The sequence below is a fragment of the Brachyhypopomus gauderio genome, chromosome 17 (assembly GCF_052324685.1).
Source record: "Brachyhypopomus gauderio isolate BG-103 chromosome 17, BGAUD_0.2, whole genome shotgun sequence".
Taxonomy (NCBI): Eukaryota; Metazoa; Chordata; class Actinopteri; order Gymnotiformes; family Hypopomidae; genus Brachyhypopomus; species Brachyhypopomus gauderio.
The window spans coordinates 5,938,491-5,959,536 of record NC_135227.1 but is presented as its reverse complement, the minus strand read 5'-3'; the positions used below and the strand labels follow the sequence as shown (position 1 = coordinate 5,959,536).

At 44.2% G+C, this 21,046-nt stretch overlaps 2 protein-coding genes across 4 annotated transcripts in view; both read left to right on the top strand.

Moving 5' to 3' along the window:
* The window catches only part of LOC143481147 (AT-rich interactive domain-containing protein 1B-like), a 39,786-nt gene extending 30,300 nt beyond the window's left edge, over positions 1–9,486 (top strand). The window contains 8 exon segments of the mRNA XM_076979084.1: positions 2,315–2,450; positions 2,992–3,155; positions 3,484–3,631; positions 4,920–5,039; positions 5,193–5,268; positions 5,436–6,189; positions 6,366–6,496; positions 6,589–9,486. Of these exon segments, the coding sequence (XP_076835199.1) occupies positions 2,315–2,450; positions 2,992–3,155; positions 3,484–3,631; positions 4,920–5,039; positions 5,193–5,268; positions 5,436–6,189; positions 6,366–6,496; positions 6,589–8,355 (3,296 nt within the window). The 3' untranslated portion in view covers positions 8,356–9,486.
* A 1,351-nt stretch (positions 9,487–10,837) lies between these two features.
* The window catches only part of LOC143480340 (palmitoyltransferase ZDHHC14-like), a 34,722-nt gene continuing 24,513 nt past the window's right edge, over positions 10,838–21,046 (top strand). Inside the window, exons 1-4 of one of the 3 annotated variants that reach the window (XM_076977953.1) lie at positions 10,838–11,158; positions 12,213–12,252; positions 12,356–12,560; positions 19,084–19,244. In XM_076977953.1, the coding sequence (XP_076834068.1) occupies positions 11,096–11,158; positions 12,213–12,252; positions 12,356–12,560; positions 19,084–19,244 (469 nt within the window). In that variant the 5' untranslated portion in view covers positions 10,838–11,095. Of the gene's footprint in view, positions 11,380–12,212; positions 12,561–19,083; positions 19,245–21,046 lie in introns of all 3 variants that reach the window. The other 2 variants (XM_076977955.1, XM_076977954.1) reach the window with 2 other exon arrangements.

Sequence of the window (21,046 nt, the reverse complement as noted above, 5' to 3'; positions counted from 1 at the left end):
TGGGTTGGGATTCCCCCGAGGAAGATTAATGGGGATGCATTCTGGGATATAAACAAGCACGACCTCCAGCCAACCCCAATTCACCAGACAAACAGTAAGGCCACTCTCTGTCATCATCATCATCATCACCATCATCATCATCAAAATGATCTTCATAATGATATACCCCACCCTCAACACACCGCCCTTCTGGAAAGGATCCGAAGCACACTGGAGTTCACTCTGGGTCATTGTCCTCTTCTTACATCACGAGCCCGGAGTCAGACAGGACGCGGCGCAGACGTTCCCGCATTCTTAACCTCGTATAACCCTCTTCTATTGTTTACGTTTGGAGAGTTCCACGTGTAGCCGCGGGCAACCACGCAGAGTGTGCTGCTACGAAGAGAGGAATCCTGATCTTGCTTCTTTTGTCCAAGGACACATGAAAGTGCCTCACCCGCGTATAATGAGAAGTCGCACTGTAACTGTAGTTATGCAAAACTGAAATTATTATTCAATAATTATTATTCTGAAATTATTATTCAAGCTTAGAGGCACGAAGAAATACTGGGTTTTTTTTTTTTGTATTTTGCTATTCAGGTGCTGTTTGCTGTTTTTTCAGACATAGACTCTGTCATCTTACTAGAATCCAGTGCACTGATCTATTAAATATAGCTTGATGACCAATTTGTACTTTGCACAATACACAAGTACTTTAGTTCCAACGATCTTGAACTCACGTCATTCGTAACATCTGAAAGAATTACTATTGTGTTTAAGTTCCTGTTGGTGCTTCTTTGTGTTTCTTTGGGTTTGTTTTCTCTTTAAAGTGGAGAAGATGTCACTCATATGAACGCATCCTTGATCTTCACCCAGAGGACTTTGTCTCGCAGGATATGTTCTTCCAGCACAAGGATACGGCGCTCCATTTTTATACACCTGTCTAAAACAGCGGCAACTTTGTTTCTCTCTACTGACTGCACACCTTAAGTTGCAACTCTTCACTGACTTCACCACACCAGAACTGGGAGCGGAGAAGAAAACACGCAGCCTTCCAGAAGCTGCCAAACACCCCAACAGGCTGCGTTTCTCACACTCTGGCAGGCTATTCCCACAGTGAAGCCTCTCCTCTCTTTCCTCCTTTCCCCTCACTCGTTCCTTCTCTCTGTTCTTTGCTCTCTCGCTCCGAACCACTCCTCACAAGGTCCTCTCATCCGGCATGCTGGATGTGTAGGGTGAGTCTGAACCTCGGCACTGTGGTGGGGGTTTGCTGACACACTCCTCGTCCCTCAAACCTGGACTGCCTTTAAACATTCTTCCTCCCAGTGGCTACTTACCAGTTCTGCTCTTTATAATACCAAATCTGTTCTATCACATCTATACAACATGCGCTACCATGAATGCTTTCTTCATAGTAATTAGCAGTTAGTAGTCATAGTAGTAGTATCTAGACGTAGCAGTAGTCATAGTAACAGTAGTAGTATCTAGACGTAACAGTAGTAGTATCTAGACGTAGCAGTAGTCATAGTAACAGTAGTAGTATCTAGATGTAGCAGTAGTCGTAGTGACAGTAGTAGTGTCTAGAAGTAGCAGTAGTCATAGTAACAATAATAGTATCTACAAGTAGCAGTAGTGATAGTACCAGTATCTACAAGTACATTTACGGCATTTGGCAGACGCCCTTATCCAGAGCGACTTACATTTTTATCTCTTTTTTTTGTTTATACAAGTGAACAATTAAGGGTTAAGGGCCTTGCTCAGGGGCACCTCAGTCATGGCCTCAGGTCTGGGGATCGAACCCACGACCCTCCGGTCACAAGACCAGTTCCCTAACCACCAGGCCATGACAGTAGTAGCAGTAGTCGTAGTAACAGTAGTAGTATCTACAAGTAGCATTAGCTGTAGTAACAATAGTAGTATCTACAAGTAGCAGTAATAGTAGTAGTTGCAGGGTTGCAGGGTTGCAGGGTTGCAGCACCCCCCCCCACCCCCCCGTCAACAATTTACACTCGCCACCCCCTCCAGGTTCAAATCTCACTCCAAGTGATCTTGAAAAGTTGGCAACCCTGTAGTATTAGTACTGAGTCTTACTAAAGTGTAAAACCTAATGCATTCGTTTTTGTGCCTTAAAAAAAACTGCCGTTGAAGTATTTTTTGCCATCTTTGAATTTTTTTTTTACCCTGCTGATGTGACCCTGACACAGTCTTGTTTTGACACACAACACAACCCTGCCTGGCTACCCTGTCTTGCTCTATCTCACTCCCAATCTGAGTCCTGTAAGATCTGTACCTCACGCCTCTGCCTGTCTCCCTCCTGTCTCCTGTCTCCCACCAGCTAACTCGGGCTCTCTGCAGGGCCCCCAGACCCCCCAGTCTACAGGCAGCAGCTCCCTGCCCGACATGCCCAACGAGGTTAAACCCCCCACTCCCTGCACCACGCCGCTGGGACAGACCAGCACGCCCAGCAACAGGTGAGCAGCCCGGTCCACACAGAGCCTGTCTCTCCCCCTCACACTCACGCTCTCCTCCCCACCGCCTGTTTATTCAAGACAATATGAATATAAAGCACTTACAATGAGATCTTGCATGCTACGCCGACTCCTGCATGTTCCTGAGTTCTGGTTGTTATTTGTGTTTTCAATATCATCTGGCGCAGTTCCACTTGTTTAATCCATTTGTTTGCACTCGAGTGAGCATCTATTAACATTAATTTATTTTCCCTAAGATGTCACAGTTGCTTAACAAATAAATGTTACTGATGAATAAACTGTAGCATTTATGTTATATAAGAATGCAGAGGCAAATGCCTGCAGATCAAACACGTGGTTTGAAGTGCATGCTACAAACACGGAATTCATCATGTTGCAGTGCATATATGTTTATGTTGATAGATGCAGTATTTTTAAGTTATTTGTGTGTCATTTGTGTGTTTCTCTCTTGAACTATGTGTTTACACTTGCATGATTTATATTTGGATATAAATAATGAATCTGTTTGCCCCTTGATTAACAGGAACAGTTCGATAAGCATTCAAGACCCCTTTTCAGAAGTGAGCGATCCTGCCTTCCAGAAAAGAAACATGGGCTCTGGAGGTCCTTATCAGTCAGGCACGGACGTGGACCCTGTCATGCGGATGCAGTTTGAAAATAAGGACCATTTTGCTGGAATGAGGAAGGGTTGGTGATGTGTTTCGGTCAACTTCAATCATTCTTTTCCATTTTCCTTTTATTTATTTTCAAAGCCCTTTAATGTTCTGTCCGGTCTTCACTATTTTCGTTCATCCTTTACCATTTTAGCGACATCTTCCTGGATGTATGACATTCAGTCGTCCATCTCTTCTCATTTTGAGTTTGCCCCTAATTTCAGTTCTTGGACTGTCCTGTGATTTCATCTTCTCCTCCACTTGTTTGTTTGGTGTCTTTTATCCAGTGTGAGTGATTATATTCAGGAGGCTGCTGCCACCTACAGGACAACAATAACTCAGTCAACCGTCTCAATCCTCAGCTGCAGGTGGAGAGCCGTGCATGCCAGGTCAGATGCCCCCTGCTGGTATGCAGGATATTTATGGCAGAAATCCTTCTGGTGGACCCATGACTGGTTTGGGCATGGGCCAGCGCACGCAGTACCCTTATGGGCCTGGATATGACCGGAGGTGAGAAGACTATCTATACATACGGTGCCTTACCAAACTATTTAAGCCTCTTAGAAGTCATCAAATTCATCCGGTTTACAAATGACACCTTGGTAAATCGATTCATTTGAAGTGACATTAGTTTTCTGTGCTGTGGAAACTCCAGCTTTCTACAGATGAAACATATTTCCCTAACAAGGCCACAGTTGGCTTAGAGCTGATAGTGACCTGCGAATCAATAAAACGGTTAGTGTTCCTCGATAAAATAACGGGCACTTCAGTTACCATTGCACAAACTTGAAAATGAGGCCCAATGAGCGTTCGAGCGAAACCTTGAACTTATACACATGTATACGAAAGAAAAGCCTACAAGAAGGAAAACTGTCCCTGTGTGTTGCAGTATTGTTTGTGAGGCAATGGAAACTGTATCTCCCCACTCAGACGCTGCCTACACAAACCACCGTCCGGTCCGCTCTCTTAAAAGCTCTACATGCTGGTCGGTATGAGAGGATGGCTAGAAACAAGCCAGTATGGAAAGAAAAGAAACAAATACAAGCCTGTCTGTCCGTCCGTCCGTCTGTCTTAGTTTGATAGAAGATATCAGGGTGGCACAGGGTGGTGGGATTAGGGTTTAGAGATGAGATGAAATTCAAACAGCTAGGCTAACATTGCCCGCTCCTCAATAAACGCCTAGTTGGACCATGAAGCGTGAAGGTGGCAGCTTCGTGATGAAGGGACGCTCGTCCTCAACGGGGCCGGGGCATCTGGGTAAAGGACTGGTGGATGGTGCAAAATAAAGGGAGATACTGTAAGACAGTCCGCTGCAGCACAAGGCCAAGCAACGCAGACTGAACCACTAAAAGGTACCATAGATGTTTCGCAAGTCCAGGTCTCAACTCAATATGCGGTGCTGTTTGAAAACTGCGATGCGCAAGCAACATCAAACTAACCTGAAGAGTCTGGAGAAAATCTCCTAGGAAGAACGGGTAAGAGTGTCCGACAGAGAGCGTGCAAGGCCGCAAAAAGTTTGACTCAAAGTTGGTGTTGCAGCAAAAGGCAATTCTAACAGGACTTGGATACAATCAGCTTTTTCAGGGTTTCTGCTGACAAATAATGAATTAAAGAAGTTAGTCTGGTTAATCACTGGTTGGAACAATCTGTGTGTCAAACCTGGTGACTTTTAAGGGACAAATTGTGCTGGCTTTGAAATCTGGTGTTGGGGCTCAGTGCTTTGACAAGGCCCTGTGCAAACACCACACTGGCCCACATATATTAATTTGTTTGTAACTTATCTATCTGTATCTATCAGGTCAGACCATCTAATGGGGATGGAGGGTAATATGTGTCCCCCTGGGAGTCAAGGCAACATGGGCCATGCCAACAGTGATGGCAACATGTACTCTCCAAACAGATACCCTAATCAACAAAGGTTTATGACACCTTATGTCTTCTTTATTAACCTCACATGTGTAGTTATAGAGCTAGACCAGTATTTTCAGTGCTAAGTGCTTTCACATTGCCTAAGTCTGGTATAGCTGTTAAAATCAGCAGTCTGATCTCTTTCATCTGTTCGCCTACACAGACATGATGGCTACGGCCAGCAGTACGCAGCCATGCCGTATGGTATTCACCCATCTGGGATGTACCCTCAACAACAGGTGAGACACTTTTTTTAAAGGCTGTGTTCAACATAGTAAAACATGTTACTTATATAAGAAATGGCTAGTTAATTATACTCTTTACCATATTTACTAATTATAACATACCAGTATTTTTGAAAAAAGACCTCTTCCCAAATAAACTGAAGTTGTAAAAATTCTCGCAGGGCTACAAGCGGCCGCTCGATGGGATGTACAGCCCCCCGGCTAAGAGGCATGAGGGGGAGGTCTATGGGATGCAGTACGGGGGCCCACAGCCAGACATGTACGGCCAGTATGGGGGTAATTACCCAGACCGCCGGCCCATGCAGGCCCAGTTCCCCTACCCGTACGGACGGGACAGGCTGAATGCCGGCCAGGGAGTTTCGCAGCACCCCGTGCAGCATGGCATGGTGGCCGGCGGGCATTCGGCATCCACGGGTGACGGACCAGTACACAACATGTGGCCCTCGAGGACAGACGTGCCCTATCCCTACCCGAGCAGACACGGCGCGTCGAGCCAGGGTTCTCCGTATCCAGGTATGGGACGTGGGGACGAGATGGAGGGAGCCAGGGCGGACAGCCAGTGGCTCGGGCATCAGCGCCAGTCCCCCTACGTCCCCGGCCACTCCGGTGCCATGGCCCCTATGGGCACCCGACAGCCCCCGTCCGCCTACCAGGCCTCTAACCACATCTCCCGTGACCCAAGCCCTGGCTCCTTCCAGCGCTCCATGGAAGCACACGTGTCCCCCAACAAAGCTGTGTTTATGCAGTCTGTGAAGATGCACAGGACAGGGTTGGCCATGCCAGGCGGTTCAGGTAGTGGACACCCAGGACAGATGCCACCCAATCTGAGGAGAGACTGCAACTATCCACTGGGGTCTGTGGAGGGCACCCAGCCCCACCTGAAACCTCGACGCAAGCTGACATCAAAAGACACTGGTTAGGAATTACCTTGTGATAAAACAGTAATGTAAACTTGTTGATGAATCACAGAATGTAGATTTGATCTCTGTGACTCACTCTTGTGGATTATATAAAGCCTGTCTGATCAGTATAAGCTGCATGTATGCTTTGAATCTCTGTGAAAACATCTGTGGTTTAACTGTGCTCTAAAGGAACCCCAGAAGCCTGGCGAGTGATGATGTCACTAAAGTCTGGTCTACTGGCTGAGAGTTCATGGGCTCTGGACACCATCAACATCCTTCTGTACGACGACAGCACCGTAGCGTCCTTCAACCTGTCTCAGGTATTGATATTTTGCTACATCTTTGTAAAATCCAATGTAAAAACTGCTTAGCTTGCAACCAACATATTTTCTTTCATTTTTTCTTTGTTTAGTTGCCTGGATTTCTTGAGCTCATTGTTGAGCATTTAAGAAGATGCTTGATTGAGATCTTTGGGATCCTGGAGGAGTATGAGGTGGGCAGCCTTGGCCAAAAGACTTTGCTCGGGCCAGTTCAGGACCAGAAAGAAGAGGACTTAGTGGTGCCAGAAAGCCCTGGTGAGCCAGAGTCAAGCCAGGAAGCTGGGCATGACAATTCCACAGAAGAACCATCTGCCCCTTCTGAGACAGATCCAGAAAGGAATAAGGAGGATGAACAAAAGAAGGAGATACTGAAAAAAGAGAAAGATGCAAAGGATGAACAGGGGAGTGTAAAGGAAGTGGAGGAGATTTTGGAGCCTGCTGAAGTCCATTTATCCTTAGAGCCTGAGTCAAGACCCAAACAGGCCAGCAAATATGACAAGCTCCCTGTGAAAATTGTTCCCAAAGACGACTTCATAGAAGATATTAGTGATGAGCTGGGCCATGTGCAGGAGTTCACTAGTGGCCTCCTTCACTGGAGAGCAGGTGGGGGAGACTCCACCAGCCACATCCAGACCCGTTTTGACGCTTGTGGGAAGCATGCCTCTACGAACGCACCGGGTAAAGAACACGGCAGTACTGTAAAATCAGACGATGCGGGTAACGGACAAGAGGCGACCATAGACGACGTGCTGTGTCCCAGAGCCAGAGCTCTTTCTGAAGACGAGAACCCCTCGGCCTCCTCGAGCGATGCGTCATATTCTATTTGCCTGCGTGAGAACCGCAAAGGACTCACTTTGCTGGAGGACGAGCCGCACTGTCCGGACGAGGCGCCCCTGTCCACGGCGGCCGGCTGGCAGGACTCCCTGGCCAAGCGCTGCATGTGCGTCTCCAACATCGTGCGAAGCCTCTCGTTCATCCCCGGGAACGACGGGGAGATGTCGAGGCACGCAGGCCTGGTTCTCATCCTCGGTCGACTGCTGCTTCTCCACCACAAGCACCCGGAGAGGAAGAAGAGCGTGCCCACGTATGAGAGAGACGAGCTCCCCAAGGAGGAGGAAGGACCGGCGTCCGGCAGGGACGAGTGGTGGTGGGACTGCCTGACCGCCCTGAGGGAGAACACCATGGTCACTTTGGCCAACATCGCCGGGCAGCTGGACCTGTCGGTGTACCCAGAGAGCATCTGCCTCCCGGTCCTCGATGGCCTGCTCCACTGGATGGTTTGCCCTTCGGCGGAGGCCCACGACCCCTTTCCTTCCGTCGGGCCGCATTCACTGCTCAGCCCCCGGAGGCTTGTGCTGGAGAGCTTGTGCAAGCTCAGTGTTCAAGATGGGAACGTCGACCTGGTCCTGGCCACACCACCTTCGGCACGCCAGGAGAAGCTCTTCGCCGCGCTGGTGCGGCAGGTAGGAGAGCGTAAGCAGCAGGCGCACCGCGAGATGGCCGTGGCCGTGCTGGCCAACCTGGCCAGGGCGGACTGCTCCGTGGCTCGGGGCATCGCTGTGCAGAGGAGCAGCGTTGGCAACCTCATAGGCTTCCTCGAGGACGGCATTACCATGACCCAGTACCACCAGAACCCGCACAGCCTGCTACACATGGGGCATCCTCCAATGGACCAGCCCAGCGTGAACATGATGTGTCGGGCAGCCAGAGCGCTGCTCGAGCTGGCCAAGGTGGAGGAGAACAAACCAGAGTTCGTGCTGTATGAAAGCAGGATACTGGACGTTGCTATATCTACCGTGCTTCATACAAGCGTGGTGGCCATTGTCTGTGAAGTTCTCTTTCAGCTGGGTAAGTCCTGACAGACGGGGCAAAGACTTTAGAAACGTACCATGCAAACCACATGGATGAGGCACTTTTATATTTATATTCAAACAAAAAAAAATTTGGTTTATATATACATATATGAAATAAATCTCTATGTATAGCTTATGTGCCCATGTAACACTTTCATTTTGGAATTTTAGAAAATGATTTTAATACAAATATTTAATATTGCCGTTTGAATGTTTGTCTCTTGTCTGTTTTGTTTCAACCAAAGGCAACATGTGACTTTTGGTTCATCAGATTTAAGATGATGATGATTTTTTCTCTTCACTTTATAAACTTTTGGAATTTTGTAAATGTATATTATCAGTATCTGTGGATTTGCTTTCAAAAGCAGAATTATTTAAGATTTGAGAATATTGTAGATAGACCTTTGCTTTGGCATATGCTAAGATGAAAGAAACATGCTTTTCTCATTTTGTTATATTCATCTTTGAAAAATAAATTGTGCAATATTATGGTGCAAATTGTCCATCAGAGGCAAGGATGTGATTTTTTCCCCTGTATTTAAAATGCAAATTATGTGTTTTGCCAATGGTTGGCAGTATTGTATCAGTTGAGAAAAAAAATACATATACACTCTTGAACTGAAAATGTTTCTTTTCCTCCTTGATGTCATACCCACTGCTCTGATGACCAGAGGGAGTGTGACTTTAGCACTTACTTTACGTTATTCCCTTTATCCTCCACGTACTGCTGTGTATAGACCATGATGCGCATTGTTTTTCTTCAGTTCTTTTTTTTTTTTGCATTTTTTTCAGAAATGTAACTACACAGTGATTGTAGTTTGTAAAGACAAAATTACTGTTCTTGTTGTAACATCTATGATAACTATTGGTATGAATATTTTGTTAACGGGGTGAGATTTTTGAGCGGGGTAGTGGATCTGTTCTGTCTGTATAAAGTTTCTGTATGCTCTGTATAGTAACTGGCCCCTGACTGAGGTTTGGTCATCACGTGTGGAAGTGCCACGATTAGCATATTACTTGTCGAGATTACATGGAAACGGACATCTAACGCTTTTTTAAAATCTTCTGGGATCCAAATGAGCTTATTTGTAATCCAAGATCATGTAGTTCAAAATAAATGATGTTGAGCAAAACCTGAAAAAAGGGATTCGGTAATAAATGTGGCTTTCTCACTAATATGCCATACATAGATTTGTCTCTGCAATTCCAAAAAATTAAAAATGTCCCTTAATGCAGGCATGCAGTAGGAGGTGAGAAACAAAAACCCCATATGCATATTTTCACACTTCTGCGTATGAAAACAAGTGAGATTATGAGATTGCGTTCTGCGCATACACACTTCTCGCTGCTCTGCATAACATCCAAACCAAGACTTTGAATTGGCAAACAAATTGCGGCCCTCTGTGACACTGTATCACATCGGTAGCCTACTGCTTCATGCATTGCTACAGTTGTCATGATTGACCTGAATATGCTGTATGCCACATGTGTTGTATGTGCCACTTGACGGTAAGGTGTGCTGTTCCGTGCCCGCACCGGTCCGGTCCTCGGCTCATCTCTGCCCATTTGTTTAGGCAGCTGCCAGGGAGAAGCAGCGTGGGCTTTGTGATCTTCACCATTTATACGACAGTTTTATGTTGCCACTGAATTCCTCCCTGGATTCTTGGCAGTACACCCAGAATTGCGACGCTTAATTTTGGACGTGATCGTAAGCGTTGGCGGGAAGCTGTGGGAAGCTGGTTGATATAAGGGAAATAATACTTACTATAGTGGGGGGTGGGGGGGGGGGGGGGTGGTAGAAGGAAAGAATCACTTTAAATTGTTATAGGGCTCACAAGTCAAAGTCAGGCTGAGAAGAGGTTAACTGACACTAGCTAGTCCGCTTCATTTTTTTGACAGTTACACAAATGTGAGGCGCTTCTGTGTTTTATTTCTCTCCAGCCGAGCTCACAGTTCGTCCAACGAGAAGAGGTTGCTGTGGTTTGTAGTGCCATATTTGCCTATAGTGCCGTTGGACTACAATGTAGCCTGCAATGTACGTTAGTGTCGCTGTTCTTGTGTTCATGAATATAAAAGCCACATAAAAACGTACACATGACGTTCTGCACATGTGGACCACCATAGGTGAGCATGTCAATGCAGTTACCATTTTAACATTTCAACAGTTATGACAACAGGATTACAATATATATATATATATATATATATATATATATATATATATATATATATATATATATACACACACACACACACACACACACAATACACACACTTTACACTCGCAAAGATGTTTCTGTCCCTCAAGTTTGGGTCTTCTTCCAGAGCTCTGGGAGTTTGAGGGTCCTGTTCAAGAGCCTGCACTGCCCTCTAGACGTAAATGTCGTTCGGATCTGATGAAGCCATTCTTCCAGTCTGGGGACCACAGCTTTGAAAACCGCGGCAACCACTGCTGCTTTCACCGGCCGCATCTTTCCATCTCTTTTCTCAGCCCCTCACATGCGATGACCTAATCCACGAGCGCCAGCTCCCTCTCCCGGACTACATCCCCCACAATCCTCTGCGCGCTGCTTCTCGTATTGCCTACCTCCAAGTTGCTCGAAATTGTTCGCAGTTCGGAAGGGTGTAAGCGGCAGAGGACAGTAAACAACAGTGTCTTTTAAATATGTATATGTAATACTTTGGTCAGTTATTTTCTTAAGGAGAGGGCGTGATTAACTGATGGTGGCGGATCGCGTGTTTTCTCATGCCAGATTGGAGATGGCGACGTCCGGCCAGTCCGCCGGAGCTGCAGCAGGTCGCGGCCGCCGTGAGTGGCGGGGACCGTCGGGGCTCGTAGTGTGAGGCGGGAGAGGCTTTACCAGCCCAGCCTGTGTTTACAAACACCTCCACGGTCGAAAAGAGGAGGAAAAAATAACTCGACGGAAGAATTTAAAAGTGGGGAAATGGTTCATTTGTTTTGGGCTGCTACTAGCAAACTAGTCACCCCTGGATAAGACGAGGCGCCTCGCAACTTAGGACGCGTGTTGGGTGAGTTAACGTGATCCAGATGGACTTAGGTGGGGCAGGACAGGGGAGACAGGAGGGGGCAGGAGGACAGGAGAGGGCAGCAGGACATGGGGGGACAGCAGGACAGTCCCGCCGGGCTGGTTGGTGAAGTGCTGGGCTGCTGTGTGAAGGTTTATGGTGGCGATCAGTCTGGCCACTTAAACTCAGATACGGGGTCACGGGGTGGCTCACAAACTGCAGTTTTGTTTTGGCAGAGACTCTAAAGTTGTTTATTCACACTGTTGACTCGTCTGAGTCCACCAAGAAATAACACAAAAGGAGAAAGAAAACCGTGAAAAAAATTGGTGCATCTTTTTCTAGCTAGCTCAAAATGAGCCGGTTAACTCCCTAACTGGGCGAGTTAAGGGAGGATTAGTCTTTGACTTCATTTAACTTTAACTCAGTTTAAACATGTTGTGTTATATGTAGATAAAGAGTTAACGCGAGGTTCTCGGTTGTTTACATGTAAACAGGCAGTAAACGGGCTGGTTAGCTGACACTAGCTTGTCCACTTCATTTGTTTTGACAGTTTCACAAATGTGAGGAGCTTCTGTGTTTTTATTTCTCTCCATTTTCACAGTTCGTCCAGCGACTTTTAGTTTTACGTTTTCTAACCTAGACGAAATAAAATATGCAGTGCCTGGTAATCTTAAAGTGAGAGAGTTTTTAGATGGTTAAGATAACTCGCCAGCCACTCTTCACATAACTTCACATAGACAGTGTCTTCTTTTACATACTTTTACATCATAGCTATGGGAGGTTATTGACTATTTACGTTTAACTGTCCAATTTCATTTTTCTTTTTGGATCCCCAGGATTATTGTACAGTTTCTCTTCAATCGGACGCATTTCGAGGTAACTGAGTCTGTGCGAGAGTGCAGGCAGGTCTGCACTCGCAGGTCTGCAATCACAAGTCTGCACTCGCAGGTCTGCTGCACTCACAAGTCTGCACTCGCAGGTCAGCGCTCACAGGTCTGCACTCCCAAGTCTGCCCCGATGGAGTCTTCTCATAAGAGGAGGAACTTTCAGAAGAAGTGGCAGGTTTTCCCTGGGAGGAATAAATTCTACTGCGATGGCAGGATTATGATGGCAAGGCAGACTGGAGTCTTCTACCTAACCCTAGTTCTCATCATCGTTACAAGTGGATTATTCTTCACGTTTGAGTGAGTTATGTTTTTATGACACTGTCTACAAAAAAAAAAGAGAAATTAGTTTTCCACAAAGAGTAGTACCGTTCTTTGCCTGTATTTTTTTGCATTAAAGTGCACTATGTTATACTTACAATATACTAAATCATTTTATTAGGGGGACTGTGGGAGGAGAGTGGTACCATGGATGCTTTTTTTTTAAACGGTGGCCTTTGTTTATTGCATTTCATGACTCAAGTTCATTCAAGCAATGTAAAACAACTGGACTGCAGCAGGTATTTCAGCCCTGTTTTAAACACACAAACGGACAAGGCTTGGCCACTGTAATAGTTTAAACTTTAATATAGATGAACTAGGAGTTAAAGTGAGTTTGGGTGGGTGGGGTGATGGTTAATTCCAAATTTAAGCCTTTATATAGTTAATTTGTGGTTAACCAAACCTGATATGCTAAAAGTGCTTACTTCATTATTGTGAGAGAAATATTGGTGTGGAAGCTCTATTTATGTTTACACATTTGTTAAATATTTTACATTTTAAATGACTAAAATCCCAATAATGTTACAGCGGTAAGGTGTATTATAATCCCAATAATGTTACAGCTGTTAGGAGGCAGCATTGTACCCCCCCCCCCCCCCCCCCCCCCCCCCCCCCCCCCCCCCCCCACACACACACACACACACACACACACACACACACACACACAACACACACTCACACTATAGATGGCACATTCTTTTCTATGTGCAGTGAACAACTAGATTTCAGATCTCACCTTTGTGTGTGCTCATGTACCTGCCGTTCAGTTAATGTGAAATTTAATGCACTTCAGCATTTCCCCCTATAGACCTTTAACAGGATATATTACATTTACTTATGACTCTCAGTGTAATAGTAGGAGGTAATTGTTGAATGCTGATTCTTTTCACCAACGGTGTGATCCAACAATGTAGTTTTAACTGATTACCCTAAAAGGCACTACTTTTTCTTTGGTTGGCCAACTTCATGGCTAACTTCTCTGTTTGTTTTAAATGACGCTTATTTTACATAAAATTAAAAAACAGGATTTTTTTTCCAATTAAAAAGCAAAACCCAAGCAACACCACCACCAACACAAAAACTCTTTCTGATGTTTGAAAGCTTGGACATACATTGAGATTTTGGCTGTAGGTTCCCCGTCTCCTACTTGTGAAGACATCACGGGGTAGTTAACATGCCCCAGTGTTGCAGTATCACTGACCTATTCAGTCTCTGATTGTTTTCTGAGGAGATTTCTGTAGGTGTCTCCTGAGGAGGGAAAAAAACCTGGGATAAAAATATGCGTTTTGTTTTGGACTGTAGACTCATCAGAATTATTCTACACAAAATACATGTTTTGCTAAATCCTATACTCACTGAGGGATATCCATCTTTGTGAAGAGATGGTAAGATTCAGATTATATTTAAGCATCAGTGGGGTTTTATAACTTTTTAGTTTCCACAGAAGTTTGCCATCACCGTTTTCTACCACTGATGAGCACTTGGTCTTAAGTCAGTACTTTTCTCTTTGGCTGTCTGCATGATGCTGCATTAAGCCTCATTTGTATTTAATTCTTTAAGACATTTATCAGTAGTTTTATCAAATAGGATAAAAATAAATAAAGTTGAAATCCTCTTCTGAACAAACCAGTCTAGGGTCTTTAGAACAAACTATTAAAGCATGTTTCTTCTTTTATAAGAGATATATCTGTATGATCAGATCCGCTCAGAGTGCATTAGAAATGTCATGTCTAGACATACTTAAACTAATGGTCATGCACAGAATAATTTATGTATGCCGTCTTATTGATGTAAAGGATCTAAACTGCAGCTGTTGAACTTTTCTGCACTGCAACAAGGGGAAAACTGAATCAATGTGATTTTTGACAGGAGAAGATAGTTCTGATTGGTTTTGTGATTATATCGTTCAACTGAAACACTTTGCAAGAGGAGAAGTCAGTTAGACTTGAATAATGTCATGTGTCATGTCTGAATTAAATCAAATTACACTTCCCTAGACATTTTTTTTACAGTACTTCATGTTTGTTTATTAATTCTTATAGTATTTCAGGGTTAAATTGCCACAAAATATGAACAAATAAGAGCAAAGAGCAATTGCCCTGCATTTATGGTTGCACTGTTGTAGTAAACTTTTCAAGCAGGTTTGCCTTCGTTTTACATCCTGACACACTCCTCCTGACTCTGGATTAGTTCTGTGTATGCTAAACTTAAAAAGTGAACACCACAGTGGTAGTTCTGTTTACTTCGTAATGTGTGTCCTAGTTATATACAGTTTTCAGAAATGGCTTCCATTTGTACAATGGAACGCTCTTAGCAAACGATGAGACTAAACCAAATTTTTCTAAGGACTTGAGACTTGATTTGGACTTGCAGCCCAGAGGCTCGAGACTTGACTCAGACAAATACAAATACAGTGACTCATGAACATCCCCACTAAATGGTACATCTGTGAAGATTTGCTCATCTCATTATGTTCCAAATCTAGTCATATGTAGTGCTAACATAAAATATTATTATTATTATATATGTCATTGATAGTTGTCTTGGGCAAAGCTGTCCAAATCCCCTTATGCCACTATATTTGGGTTTAGAATTATGCTGTATAATTACTCAAATTGTTGAAGTGTTTGATTGTGATGGCTTCTGATTGTCTAATGACATAAGCTCTGGGCACTAGTGTTTCAGTCACATCAAGGAGATCCCGGTTATATTGTGAAGGTAGAGGAAAGTCTGTTTTCTCTTTCTCTCAAGGATTTCCTTTCGTTGCAGTCACTCGGTCCTCAGAGCGAGTCACATTACACTCGGCCCAGGCAGTTGCTTCTCTTTTAAACAAAGACGTTGTTTGACTTTATGTGGAAGCGGACAAGTACAGATTTTCCAGATTTCCTCCTCTTTCCTAGAACAGATAAAACACGTCTTTACAAAAATGATTACATTGTTAGAGAAGCACACACAAGTACCCAGGCTTGATTTAGGTTACCATTTCCAGTTTATCTGTCCATCTGTCAGATACAGCTTAAACTGGGTTACACCAGTGATTGTACTGAGAATTGCTTATTCTAAGGTGTCATTGTGATTACCACTGCGACAGAAAGATTAGCAACCTCAAAACATAGTTCTTTTTAGTCATTTTGATGTCCACAGAAAGTTCTTGGCATGATCTAGAATCGCAAGCAGAATGAATGTCTGGGACTTGCGTTCGGGAGCGCACAGATCTGGTCAGCGTCAGATTGCAGCTGAGGAAATGGTCTGATGCTTTTGAAGTCCAGTGGCTCGGTGTGTCGTGGGTGGGTGTGTTCCTCTTCGGATCCCTGCTGCTCGTCTATTTACAGCAAGTGGACACTTAGGCAATGTCCTGTTCCTCCAGAGAGGTTCGACCAAGCCAGACTAAAACAGCTGTTTGGCACCGCTTACTAGTACACGCAGTTTTATGTTAAGACAAACGTTGCTTATTGGACCTGTTGAGATGCAGTGTCAGGACCACGAGATTTAAGGCGTAGTAAATCTACATACACTGTCTACTAGCACACCTGATAAGTCCCAGAACATGCCTGGTGTACTAGAATGTAGTAATATTCACTGGAATGATACCAATACCAAGAACAGTAATATCATCTACTTGGCTTGTGAACGTCTTTCCCCTTTTTTCCCTTGTGATTTTTCCTTTTCTCGTTGTGCTTCTTTCTCTTCATAGCTTAGAGCACACGCTGAGTTGCCATCAGACTCCACAGCAGAACCAGAGGTTTAGTGTGGCCACTCCCGACCCAGAGGCAGTGTGGTATCCACAGCACCAGTGCAGTATGTTCCCCTCTCGTTTTCACGTCTCGTGCTCCGCCTCAGTGGGGCCGATGTAGCTGAGTGTAGCTGGCGATGCTGCTTCACGTTCACATTTCACAGTCCCATGTCCACGCAGCTCTTCCATGTCAAACCACCGAGCCTCTAAATCATCTCATCACAAACCTTTTGAACCTCTGAATAGGATAAAAAAAAAACCATTATGTTAAATTAGTATCATAACTGATTAAGCTTTTCCCCCTCCTAATGCAGAATAGGCTAAAACACTGATTTATTAGTGTTTGTTTATTTATTTATTTATGTTATAGGCTGATTCTTATTGGCGAAGGAGTTGGTGAATTCTGCGGTTTGTCCCTGGCGTGTCCCGTCTCGTGGCTCCACGCCTGCTGTGTCTCTTGAGTTGTTGTTGTTGTAGTATTTGCCTGTAGTATAACGCGTCAGGTGTCCGGTAACACCGTGCAGTCACTGATGATCTGTCTTACAGCACGTCATTTACTAAGTCCTTTTTTTCCTTTTCTTTGCAATGTTGAGAAAATGGAAACCTCTGGAAACTTCCACGGCCATCTTTTGTGTACATGTGGGTGCGTTTTATGTGATTGTTTTCACTTCTTTTGGAAGGTCATGCTAATTAGCCAATTATTTTGATGTAGCCATGTCACATGTTGCCACTGGGACTCAAACCTAGAGCTTAGCAGCGTCTTCGCTGGGTGATTACTCAGAAACTATCCACTCCTTTATTGGAAAGAGTGAAAAATTATATTAACTTTTGCAGTAGTTGCCATGGAAACACCATCCCCAACTCCAGTATGCGATGTCACCCTCAGAAGGTAGTTTTTTTTTATCTCCATGACAACTGAAACACACCAAATCCTCCGTTTAATTCTGGATCACACTGTTGCACGTGGACATGCAGAAGCCACAATGACAACAGGTGGAGTGACTACTAGGTTAGACACCCAAAAAGCAGAAGGAAAAAAGATCACACAGGTTTGCATCGCTCTTTTCAGGGGGCCATGTTGTAAATTAAATCAGTGAATCTCTCTCACTTGCTCTCTGTGGTATGAAGTTTTCACCTTCTTTATTCTTCACACGTTACATGTCATTGGCACATGATGGGGGAAAGGTCAAATACAGGCTGGTAGTTTAGTAGATATAGCAGTTTACAGCACCCCCTGATCCTCACACTGTAGACATGCTGTGCTATAGCACTATATTGATCCAGTCTGGAAGAGAGTCCCACGCTGCCTCTCTAATAGCTGCAGTGTGATCACTCTGATCTTCTACCCATCTTCAATAGAATTGGGCACTCGGTGGCCTTCCTGTGTTTAATGGCAGGACACATCCATTCTCCAGATACACAGAAGGGCAGGAGGTCTGAACTAGTGTGGGAATTCTGCTTTAAATTGGTCCTTTTCAGTCTGTCTGATGTACTGAGTACAACAGCAAAACAATCGGAACAGCAATAGTTGTTTGCGTACCACCTTTTATTTGAAATTTTCTATAAGAATTATGCAAAAAAACTAAACCATAAATTAGAGTATATAGGCCTATGTGAAAAATATTTTTTTAATGTTACTGAAAGAAAATTCAGATCAACAAAAAACAAGCCCCTACCTCACCAATATTTTATTTAATCATTTTTAAAAACCATTTCACGCCATTGTTTAGGTGATGCATGGTTTATAAAGCAAAGGTCAGATTTTGTCCATTTCACTTTAAGCTTAAATCAAGCAAGATGGAGGGCTGAAACGTGTCCTGCTTCATTTGTAACTGCGTGTGTCCGTATGCTGGGTGTTGCCACTGTGGGTACATAGCACAACTCGCAGGGACTTACAGGTGTAGCACCAGCGTACAAAGAAATGTCTGTCCATTTCCCTCTTGACCCTTTGCACAAGTCTTAATTCCATCATGTTCGCTATAATGGATCCAACGAATCGATATATTGACAGAGACCCATTAGAACTACGCTAATGATTACTGTCCCGTCATAAGCTAGAGGTAGTAATGGGGTGTTGGAGCACTGTTGTCATACCACGTGTGTGTGGTTTATCTTTCAGACTTCTAAGTTCTTACTTTAACATCTTAAGAGAGTTGAGGGTTTGAAAGCACGGGCCCTCTGCTACCCGGGCCTGGTGTAAAGTCACTCCTTTGCTCTGCTGGGTTATCTGTGCAGAAGAGTCCAATGTTCACAGAAGTTCTTTGCTCATCTGTGGTGAGGGAGAGGTAGTTTTTTTCCATACCCCATCAAGAGTACACAACCATTGCATTGTCCTGAAAAGCTATTAGGCTACTTGGATAGATTAGGCAGGACATGGGAAAGACCAACATTCAGAATAATGTGATAAGAGTAATCTGCACCTAGCTCTGCAGGATAAGATTGCAATGAAATTCTTATAAAATCATGCTGTTAAATGCTGCTACCCTAATCAGCACTGACTGCCTAATATATATATATATATATATATATATATATATATATATATATATATATATATATATATATATATATATATACACACACACACACACACACACACACACACACACACACACACACACACAGTGTTAAAATCAAAATCAAACAGTATTGCTGAACTAAATGCATCATTGCATCATAACCTTTAATTGTAATCTTGAGGTTATTGGCACTAAAGAGAAAAATAAAAGGTCTAAAAGCGAGAACTGTTTTGTCTTCTTCCCTCCACAGCTGTCCGTTCTTGGCACTCACTCTCACGCCTGCCGTCCCCGTGACCGGTGGCGTCCTGTTCTTCTTCGTGATGGGGACACTTCTCAGGACCAGCTTCAGTGACCCCGGAGTCCTCCCCCGAGCTACCCCGGATGAGGCCGCAGACCTGGAGAGACAGATAGGTCCGCCTCCCACCCCATTCGCCTGCCCGTTAACCCTCTCGGTAGCTCACCAGGGCTGATTCCTCACTCTTGCTATTGACGCCGTTACTATTTTTATTCAACATGTCAGACTTAGAAATGTGTTGCACAACTTTGCCTTCTCATCACATTCGGGCAAAGAAGTCTGGTTTTCGATCAGAGGCATGTGGTTAGTAAGACGGAGAGATCCACCTTGTCCAGATGCACTGCTAATACCATCTCTTCATGACCTAGATAACTTGCAATTAAGTTAATCTTATTGCTCTTTTGTGTACACCACAGCCTCTCAAAATTGTCACTGAGACGTGTGCTCTGACCTTCGGTCTTTCAAAGAACGCTTTTTTTATGCTGCCTGCCAACAAAGTGCTTCAGCATAATTAGGAAGAAGATTTCACACGCGTCTTGTTTGTAATGCCTGTTTTGTCTGGTTTATTATGACCCTGCTAAATACACAAAGAGGAAGTGTGTTAATAGAATTACACGTTCTGTGGAATTTGCAGTGTATTAGGAATCTCTGAGCAGGTAGCTCATAAAGACTAATGTTGATCAGCAAGGCTGGCGTCGTCTACACGGGCAGGGCGACACTCTCTCTTTCAGCGGGGAGCCCTTCTTTGCCAAAGGGAGAAAGCTTAAGTCGCGCCCAACAGGATCAGCCTACATTAAGAGTTCCAACTTAACGTCCGTAGCAATAGAGCCAGCAAATCTAGTTTGTCCCCTTTCTGATGCTGTCTAGGTTGTCTTAATAAGCTTTTTTTGGCTTCATAAACAATACAGTAAAAGTTTAGAACAACTGCAGCATGGAGTCCTGTATCCCAAAGATCTGAGCATGCCACACGTCCTCATCAGCTGTGTGTTCTGGCCTCTTCTGGGCTCTGCGTTTGGATGGCCTGTGTTTTCCACTCCAATCTAAACCAAAATGTATTACATCTGACGTAATTAATTGTCAGTATTTTGGTTGAGTAGCTTCTTGGTGTTGCATCCACAGCTAGCACCCAGAATGGTGATTGGTGTCATATCACACATCTGTGAGTGATTCTACCACGTTTTACCCTCTGTTACACGAGCAATGGTAATAACCTCAGCTTATAGGAATTCTGTGGAAATCGTGTGTAATTTTTCCATAATGCCTTGTGGGAAGGTTGGTTGTTCTCAAGTATAGAGGCACTTGAGGTAGCGTTGACCTTGAGGTAGCGTTGACCTTCGTCGTGCATGGCACAGATGCCTCGGGCTGGGCAAATCTGTGGTAAACTTGATGACGTACATATCTCGGATCCAGAAGATGAGCCAAACGTCAAACATGGGAGCTTTAGTTGTCATTGTGTAGCCCAGCCTGTAGTCTACATGCATGTTAGGAACATATAGCCTTATTACTGATTGGTCATCATCTATTTTTTTATTTTGGAAGTGATGCGAGTGCGTCAGTTGAGTAGCCATGCCTACATTTATGCCGAGATTTTTTATCCCGTTGAATTTAGTCATAAATTTTACAGATGTCCTGTAGAAAAATTACATCACTCCACCTCCCTGTGTAAAGTGAATAGGACTTTAGTCTAACTTTTCCCCTTAGGTTTACCCTAAACTTTAAAATGCAGTAGAATTTATTCTGGTTAATGGTTAATGGGTTAGGTTAACGCATGAACTTTGTGCTGATTGAATAATTTATTGATCATGGTTTACATCTGGATGTTAAGAAAAAAAAAGCAGGGTGATGATGAACAGTGTTAGTGGAGAGAGGATGAAAGTGAAAGCATTGATTTCTCCAATATGATGATCACATGATGCTG